The sequence below is a fragment of the Glycine max genome, chromosome 7, assembly GCF_000004515.6.
Source record: "Glycine max cultivar Williams 82 chromosome 7, Glycine_max_v4.0, whole genome shotgun sequence".
NCBI classification, from domain to species: Eukaryota; Viridiplantae; Streptophyta; class Magnoliopsida; order Fabales; family Fabaceae; genus Glycine; species Glycine max.
This window is the reverse complement of record NC_038243.2, coordinates 36,440,143-36,449,578: the sequence shown is the minus strand read 5'-3', so window position 1 is coordinate 36,449,578 and position 9,436 is coordinate 36,440,143. Positions and strand designations below refer to the sequence as shown.

The 9,436-nt window shown below is 28.5% G+C and overlaps 1 protein-coding gene across 1 annotated transcript; it reads left to right on the top strand.

Annotated features, from left to right (window-relative positions):
• Positions 1-6,084: 6,084 nt before the first annotated feature.
• Positions 6,085-7,190, top strand: LOC100798207 (TIR-only protein). The gene is made up of 2 exons (XM_003528391.3): positions 6,085-6,775; positions 7,082-7,190. The coding sequence occupies exons 1-2, from the start codon at positions 6,327-6,329 to the stop codon at positions 7,188-7,190; spliced, it is 558 nt and encodes a 185-aa protein (XP_003528439.1). The 5' UTR covers positions 6,085-6,326.
• The last annotated feature ends 2,246 nt before the right edge of the window (positions 7,191-9,436 follow it).

The following is a 9,436-nucleotide window of genomic DNA, read 5'->3' as shown; positions in this document are numbered from 1 at the left end:
TGAAAGAAAAAAAATGTATAGTTTATTCTGTGTTTCTAACATTCACGTCTTCCTGTTCCCATTTCTACTATGATAATGATCCATTCATTCCCTGTCGAAGGATCCAATTCCGGGATTTTCCAACTTGTATAATTTCCATACATGAAGTCTCACTTAAAAGAAAAACAAATGGAAAAACTTAACAGATACGAAAAGTAGATTGGAGACTGAATTTTGGGGTTGCCCTTTCATACAACATATTGAACACAAGAACTTTCACCCCCAAAATAGATTTTGCTAAAATGTGCATAGCTGGGTTTGAGAGCCCGAGGATGCCCATTGAAATTTGTGTGATTTATCTCTACGTACCCATTGAAATGTGCATAGTTTATAGTCCCAATGAATTTTTGCAATGTCTACGTACCCATGTTGAGCTAGAGGAATGATGGCCTGGTTTTAGCATTTTTATATTCCTATATAGCCACATAATAAAATCCATAGTGTAACTTTATACCTTTAAACCGCGTGTATAGAGAAAAAGTTTTACTCTAAAAAATTTATAAATACATATATTATCCACGTATATAGAGAAAGTTAAATAAATTCTTCTCCATAGATAATTTAATAATTATTAATTGTTAATCTTAACAGTCGATACTACAATAAAATTTCTTAATAATATCAGCTTTAATACTTCTTCATAAATAATATTTTTTATAAACCTTGTTCATAAATTGTTGGATGAAATGATCTCAAAATAATTAAAAAGGGGGATTGAATTAATTATTAATGTGTCTTGACTAATTAAAAATTTATCCTTCTTAATATTACTAGATTCAATTAGACTTTACTATTAAGTTATGAGAAAGTAAAGAACAGAAGCACTAACATAGACAAAAGTAAAGTATAAATAAAAAGTACACAGCGGAAAAGTAAAGAGTGTAGGGAAGAAGAAAACAAACACAAGTTTTTATTACTGATTCAACAACAACCCGTGCCTACATCCAGTCCCCAAGCAACCACCGGTTATTGAGATTTTCAATAACCTTGTAAAATTCTTTATAAGCAAAGATTCATAAGGGATGTACTCTCCCTTGTTCTCTTTGAACAACCAAATGGATGTACCATCCACTTGAATTGATTCACAAGAGATGTACCCTCTCTTGTTCTCAGTATTACAATCCAAGTAGATGTACTCTTTACTTGTACCACAAATGATGTACCCTCCAATGTATTAAGATAAAGAATTCTTAGGCGGTTAGTCCTTTGAAATATTTTGTTTAAAGGGAAGAGAAAGAATCAAAAGAATTCTTAGGCAATTAGTCCTTTGAATCTTTTGGCAAGAGGGAGAAGGAAGAAATAAGAATTCTCAGACAGTTAGTCCTTTAAATCTTTTGACAAGAGAGAGAACGAATGAAGAAGAAAAATAACACAAGTTTTTGAACAATGAACTTTTTTTTTAATAAAGAAAGTATTGAATAAAAACTCTTAGAAGAATGCTTTGAATGAATGAAAAAAAAATTTGAAAGTTGTTTCTCATAAAATTCGTGTCATGGTCACATATTTATAGTCATTTGATGACTCAAGTTAAAAGTTTTTGACTCTTAGCAATTTCTTTAAAACTAATCATTTTAAAAAGTTGTGACTCTTTTTGAAAACTAGTCACTTTAAAAGTTGTGACTCTCTTTTAAAACTAGTCACTTTAAAAGTTGTGACTTTTGAAAAAAAATCTCTAGAAACAAGTCACTTTAAAAATTGTGACTTTTGATAATTTATTTTTCAAATTAAGTCACTAATAATCAATTATGATCATAGGGTAATTGATTACACATCAACAAATGCGACTTTTCATGTTTAAATTTGAAAATTAAAACGTTTGTAATCGATTACACAAGTTTGAAATGATTTGAAAATGTTTTATCACAAGTTGTGACTCTTGAAATTTGAAATCTAACATTTTAAAACATTGGTAATCGATTACATTACAGTTTTGTAAATCAATTTGAAAAGAATGTTGGCTACTGTACTAGAGAATAAAACTCTTGGCAAAATATTTTTCTTTGAAAAATTCTCTTGAACAAAATTGTGTTATTCAATATTTTGAAAAACTCTTTTAATACTTATCTTAATTGAGTCTTCTCTTGATTCTTTACTTGAATCTTGAATCTTGATTGAACGACTCTTTGATTCTTGAAACTTGCTTTGATTGAACGACTCTTTGATTCTTGAAACTTACTTGACTCTTGATTCTTAAATTGAGTCTTTGACATCATCAAAATAATCTTGAAAAACATTGCTTCCATATAAATAATTTAATAATTATTAATCTCTATATTTGATTCGGGATTACAAAGCGGACTACCTCAATTCATAATGGCCATCCCAGCACCATCCTACCATTAATGGGCCGAGGCAAATTGGCGTACTTGTTGTTGGTGAATTGAATTTTCTAACCTATCCTGTTTTAGGGGATGCATGTGTTTAAGTACGTGTTGGTCCGCCTAAAATATCAAATAGAACATTCTCACAAGTGCAAAAAATTATACTATTTTACAATGTGTTTTTCATCGGTTGTTTAACAATCAATCTTTAAAAAAAATGTGATATTATCTTTGTTTTTATTTTTAAGATTCAATTAGTTAATTTACTCATATTAAAAAAAGTAGTTAACTTAATTTATAGAAATAAATTTGTCATAAATTTGTAATTTTTCTCAAAAATATCATTGTCATTAATGTTTTTCTCTCTTCTAAATGCATGATAATATAACTTCTCTTTCTTATTTAACTAAGAATATTTTTGGTCAAAAAATAATTAATGCATGAGACAATATGAATTGGATCTTATTTAAGGAATAAATAAATTTAAAAAATTGAATCTTATAAATAGGAACAAAGACAAGCATTTTTGCAAATAAATATGACTTTTAACATCTGTTATAAATTTACTTGATGTAGAAAATACTTTTTACATTTGATAAATTTATAAACGATGTAAAAATGGGATGCATATGCAAATTCACATCTCCCCCACTTACTTCCTCAAGTCCACACGATGTCTTTTTCCCTGCCTCTCACATGCAAATACACAATAAATGATGTAAAGAACAAATGTATGTGGCGTATGTTGTCCATTTTTCCAAAATTCTTGTCTATTTTTCCCAGGCTTTTATTATTTTTAACCTTTTCTATTTATTTCTCATAAAAATTATGCATATAAATCTGTAAAATGTGAATTTATTAGTATTAGTATTCTACTTCTACAAGAACAAAAATTGCCTATTCATCCATCAACAAAGTCATTTATGATTTGTTGGGTTGAGGGGAGTGGAGAGAAAAATAAACAAATAATGTGGATTGGTCATGTATATTTTATATTCTACTTTAATTTAAATATTTTTTTTCTATTTCTATTTCTTGACTATATTCAACAAGAACATGTGTAGGAGTTTTTTTAAAAAAAATATATATATATTTTAGGAGTTATTATCACTCTCATTGATATACTTGTCTTATATATACTAATATCTTAAATATTTAATTTCATATTTTTTATTTCTTATAAATATACTTATGAAATTTAATATCAAGTTTGTGTATATCTTGATTTGTGTATATCACCCGAGATGGATATCTTGGTAAAGCCAACATAAGAGCATTGGAAAACTCGTTCTTAAGCATCTATGCCATAAGCCTTGATGCTTGAGGGACCGTACACCATCCGAGATAGATATTTTGGGATATTGACTGTGATGGGAATAGCGGCTAGCTCTTGTATGCACTTACACAATAATACCTCATGACCAAGGAGCCACGGACCATATGAGGCAATGCAAGGCTCATAGTGATCGATTGGTCACAATATTGCTTGGTAGATGAGGTGATACTTCATTCTTGTTATGGCTTAGAAGACAAAGCGATAAAAGTATAGTACAGAATAATACCTTAGAGATGTGATGACAGAATCAGGGAATCATCATAAATAGAGATGAGTTGCATGATTTACCTCAGAATTCATGATTAGACAAAGTTAGGAAAAAACACTAATGTTAGCTTTGAGCTAGAATTTTTCTTCCTCTCTTTTTGGTGTTCTCCAAGGTGAACAACTTAGAAACTAGCTTAAAAGATTTAATTCTTCAATATATCAAACCATTATTTTTTTCCTATCTTTACTTGAATATTTAATTTTCTTAACCATTTTCTTTTTTCAATTTATGTTTTTTTATATTTAATTTTTTTTCTAAATGAAAAATTAATATTAAAAAATACCTCAAATTTTACTGTAAATTATTTATCTTAAATTTAAAATATAATTTATATATAAAAAAATTATTTACTATAATTTTTAATATAATTAAATGTAATTTATAGATTCAAAAGTATTTATTTATTATATATTTCAATTATATAAAAATAATGAATCATTAATCCTGCATTATTAATCGTGCATTCAAACTAAAATTAGTTTTCTCTTACGTTCTCGTGTTTTACTTTCCGATGAATTCTAACAACCAGACTGTTTCAACCGCCACTTGTCAATTCCGATTTAAGAAATCAAACAAGGCACTACACCGGACTATTTTGAGATTGTTGAGACCTATTCCAATTCGATATATGAATATGACAGCTCATAACAAACGAAAATGGAAAGTTTTCTCTTAAATTTTCCTAATTTTTTCAACACGTACTCCAGACTATCACAAATAAAATAGGGGGGAAAAGTAAGCAAAGCCTGAAAAGTATTAGATGGTGTGATACCACAAGGCTGGAGCATGTTTTACAACAAGATGACAAAATTAAAGCTGGATTGTAACAGGGCTGAATTTTTATTTTTTTTATGCCCTGTAAACTCTGCTTGCTGAAAGATATGTTTCTTTTGTCTTAGTGCTTCTTGAACTCAATTTTCTTTAATAAAATTGATTAGAGTTATGTTATTATAACATTAATTTTTTTTGGCTATATTTTTCTCATTGCACATCTTATCACTCGTGAGAGTTGAGACATAGGATGACGTTATCCTTGTTTCTATCCAACCAAATTTTTTTAGGACCATTTATTTGAATCTAAACCTAATTAACTCTATTAAAACTTGAAATGTTTGAAATAAGATTGAGTTAACCCAGCTTGTGGACATATATAATATATCAATAATAGCATTTAATTTGTATAATAAATTTTAAAATTAAATAAATATATAGTTATAATTATGATATATTTTATAATATATATTTGAAATAAATGATATCAACATAAATATAATATAATATTATATGAAACATTGTCTATTAAGTTACAAAATTGTATTATTAATATTTTTTTTAAAAAAAATTATACTTTTTAAAAGAATATTGGACTTTAAACTGGGTTGATATGACTTGGAATGGAATACAACTAAAATACATCCTTAAGAATATCTTAAAATATAATGAGTCTAATTTCCAAACTTGAATATATTAAAATTAAGTTCAAGCTAGATCGACCTATGGCTATGGGATAGACTTGGTCATAAACTCCCCTGCTTATGATACATTTCTCTCTTTTTTTATCCTTTTCATCTCTTCCCTTTTGTATAAATAAAAATATTGTAAAAAAAAATTGAAGTAGAAGTAGCAATATTTTTCAACTTATTAAGCTTATCTCTTTAAAAAAACTTTAAAAATGCACATATATATGGTAACAGTTTTGTTGGATTTGCATATAATAAACATAGTTTATAGGGGAAACAGGAAGCAACACCCTAAACTTCTCGCGAAAGTAAGGCAAGATCACTAGCATGATGACCATGTCAGAGGATCTGCGTTAACGGATTCCCCACACATAGAATAAAAAAGTGACCCATCTTATGTACCAACGTGTTTGAAGGACAAGCACAGTTCCAAACATGTAATAATAATATTCTAGGCAGTCAAAGTTTTCAAACACTTTTACTCTTTTTTGTCCAAATACTTGGTATTTTCCCGAGTCCAGACATTAACATGGACTACCCCATTGAAATTCAAACCGCAAGTTTATAAAAGTGGTCTTTAATCAAACCTGCTAACACAACTTTTCTTTTATATATATATATAGACACACACACCAACTTCGTCATTTGTCCCAACCACACATTTATGAAACCCAAAAACTAAATACACAGACAAACTCATAGGAGGGTTAGCTAGGTACATACAAAACAAAAACTTTCTCTTTGCAAAGCAACAAACAGCTAGCATATCAAAGAGTCTAACTGATCAGTTGATTCAAGAGCCTGCCAGAGAGTTATTATAAATCTCTTAATACGTGAGTTTGATCAATTCTTACGAATAAAAAAAAAAAAGCTAACTAGCTGGGTAACTTCTTGAAGGAGCCATGCAACGTTTGCCAGCAACCTTGTGCCGGAAAATCGCTCGGCCGGCCTGCGATGTCTTCATAAACCACCGTGGAATCGACACGAAGAGGAACATCGCGGAGCTGTTGTACGACCGTCTGAGGAGGATGAAAGTGAGGTCTTTTCTGGACAGCATGAACATGAAACCTGGGGATAGGTTGTTCGATCATATAGACAAGGCCATTCTCGGGTGCAAAGTGGGTGTGGCGGTGTTTTCGCCACGCTATTGTGACTCGTATTTTTGTCTCCATGAACTCGCTTTGCTCATGGAGTCAAAGAAGAGGGTTGTCCCCATCTTCTACGACGTGAAGCCCTCGCAGCTCGTGGTCAAGGACAACGGAACTTGCCCTTCTAAAGAGCTTCAGAGGTTCAGTTTGGCACTCGAGGAAGCTAAATACACTGTCGGATTAACCTTTGATTCTTTGAAAGGGTACGTATTACGTACTACTCTTCACCAAAAAAAAAAATACTATATATGCACTCTTTGTTATATAGCCATATATATAAGTATGATTATTTTGTTTTATTTTATTTTATTTTAATACTAATTCTTAAGATAAAAACAAAAAATTATCAAATTAAAAAGTTCTAACTGGGCGCCAATGAATAGGTATCATAGAAGTATTGAAAATTTGCTCTTACACCATACATAACATTTTTTTTTCTGTTTCACTTGTTAAATTGTTTGAGTATATTAATGCATTGAGTATTAAATTTTGTTTTGATGGGTTTTCAGGGACTGGTCAGAGCTGCTAAGGGATGCTTCGGATGCAGTGATCATGAACTTGCTGGAGGTAGAGGAAGAGCATAGGCGCATGAAGAGGAAACTTAACTGTGAATACTGATCGATCACTATATTACACTGGACATTATAATATTAATAAGTTCGTTTAATTTTTACCCCTGGGCTCGTATAGGCTATCAAATGAGAGCCATATATACGTCCTCTAATATTAATCCATTTTTTTACCTAAATTAATTATACTAATTAATTGGTTTAGATCCCCAACCATTTGCATTACTATAATACGTTTATTTTAAAATTTTTTTGACCCATTTGCAGTGAGTAATTGGTCTAGGTTCCAACGATCATTTTTGTTTTTCAAGATCTTTTGTTGTATCATCTGTATCCAAACCCTTAATTCGGGATTATGGATATTTGTAACAATGTCAAGCTTCAATTCAATAAATTGTAGTTTGTTTCCACCTTCCTACGTGAATATTAGATCTGCTTGTTTGATTTTCTGATCACTACGTACTCAGTAAGACACCAATGATATATAAGAGGAGTATTAGTAACAAATTATCAAATATATTCTTTTTAATACATATATACTCCATTATTTTGGTAAAATTTGTTGAAATTATAACAATCTGAGAGAAATTTATTGAACAAAAATTGAGACTCACTAAAATTTATGATTTGTAATAAATTTTAATGTTAATATATTGAATATATTAAAAAATATTTTAGATAGTATGTTGTTTATTCATTATAATATAAGAAAAATTCAAATTTTATATAAGCAAAAATTGGTAATGTACTTGTAATGTAAAATATTTGTACTAATTACAAATTATTGTGTATAATAAATTTGTGAATATTTATAATAATTATTTAAAAATTAATATTAAGAATTATTTTTAATTGATTGACTGAATAATATTTTTTAAACTAAGGTGCATAGTATAATATATTTCATTAAAATATAAAAAATTAAATCATCAATTTAATTAAACACATAATACAAGATTGGTCTCAATTGTTAATATGATGTGCCATATATATTATTTATTATAGGATCAGGGTTTAAAGTTTGTAACTTTATGCATGTATTGATTAGTTTAAAAGAAGTTCATTATATAAATTTTACACATGATTGGTTTTATCCGGTGAGAAAGGGTTAACAATACACTTTTTAACGCTCTTTAAATTTTAATATATACTTGCTCATTAGCTTAAACACATACTGGCTACTTTAAAAATGGGATCCACTAAATGATAAATGTGACTCACATATTTAATAAGTCCTGCATAAATTTTACCTAATAATAAAGAATATATAAAAAAGAAGTGTTTTAAGTTTATTTTTATCCAATTTCTAGACTTCTAAACAAAATCATTAAAAATCACTACATTAGTTCTATATATTTAATTAATATACATTCTTTTAAATATGACTTATTGATCTTTCCGTTTAATCTCTCCATTTTTAAAATTAAAATTTAAAAATAAATTATGCATACTTAATAATTTTATTTTCTTAAAACTTCTTTAGGATCGATTCAACTTATAATAGTCATACATATCTTTTTTGAAGTTTTAAGTGTTTATTCTCTTACATATATTTATATATTTTAAACTTAACCTAAAATTAAAAATACTTATATATATATATATATATATTTATATTTATATACATATATATACACATATATCAGAGGTGGAGTCCCTAAAAACGCAATCATACCGTAAAGAAAGTCCAACTAACTTTCTTGATAAGCCTTGTGTTTGTCAATTATAAAGCACATTCGACGCCGACGCACAGCAAGGAATTAATTATAATTTTCTCTACGTTAATTAATATCAATGGCACTATGGCAGGAAGTTTACGCTGCATATTCTGGGATATTTCTTAAAGATCGATCACTAAAAATGCAAAGTAGGCTTATATTGGATTATGAATTCTAAATTAACGAAGCAGAAGACGCGCTAATTAATAGGCAAATTAGGCTCATTTGCATGTCTATCTCAAGTGATATTGATTGATGAGTAACGTTAAATTAATTTGTTATTGAACAAGTATATTGAAATTATTGTTTTGTGTTACTCAACGTTGGTGAATGGAAATTCTCATATATAGAACGTATAAATTCTGATTGTAACAATTAAACTTTGTTGAGCAGTTAATGATTATTTTATCCACATCTTCTTTGCTATAAGTACGTTATCGTTCTCAAAAAATTTATTTACGAGTAGTTATACATAAAAATTGGAAAGCTAGTTCATATTTAAAAGTTGAAAAAATTTCTTATTAATTATGAGTATTTAATAAAATTATCTTAACTGAAAAATATAAAATTACATAAA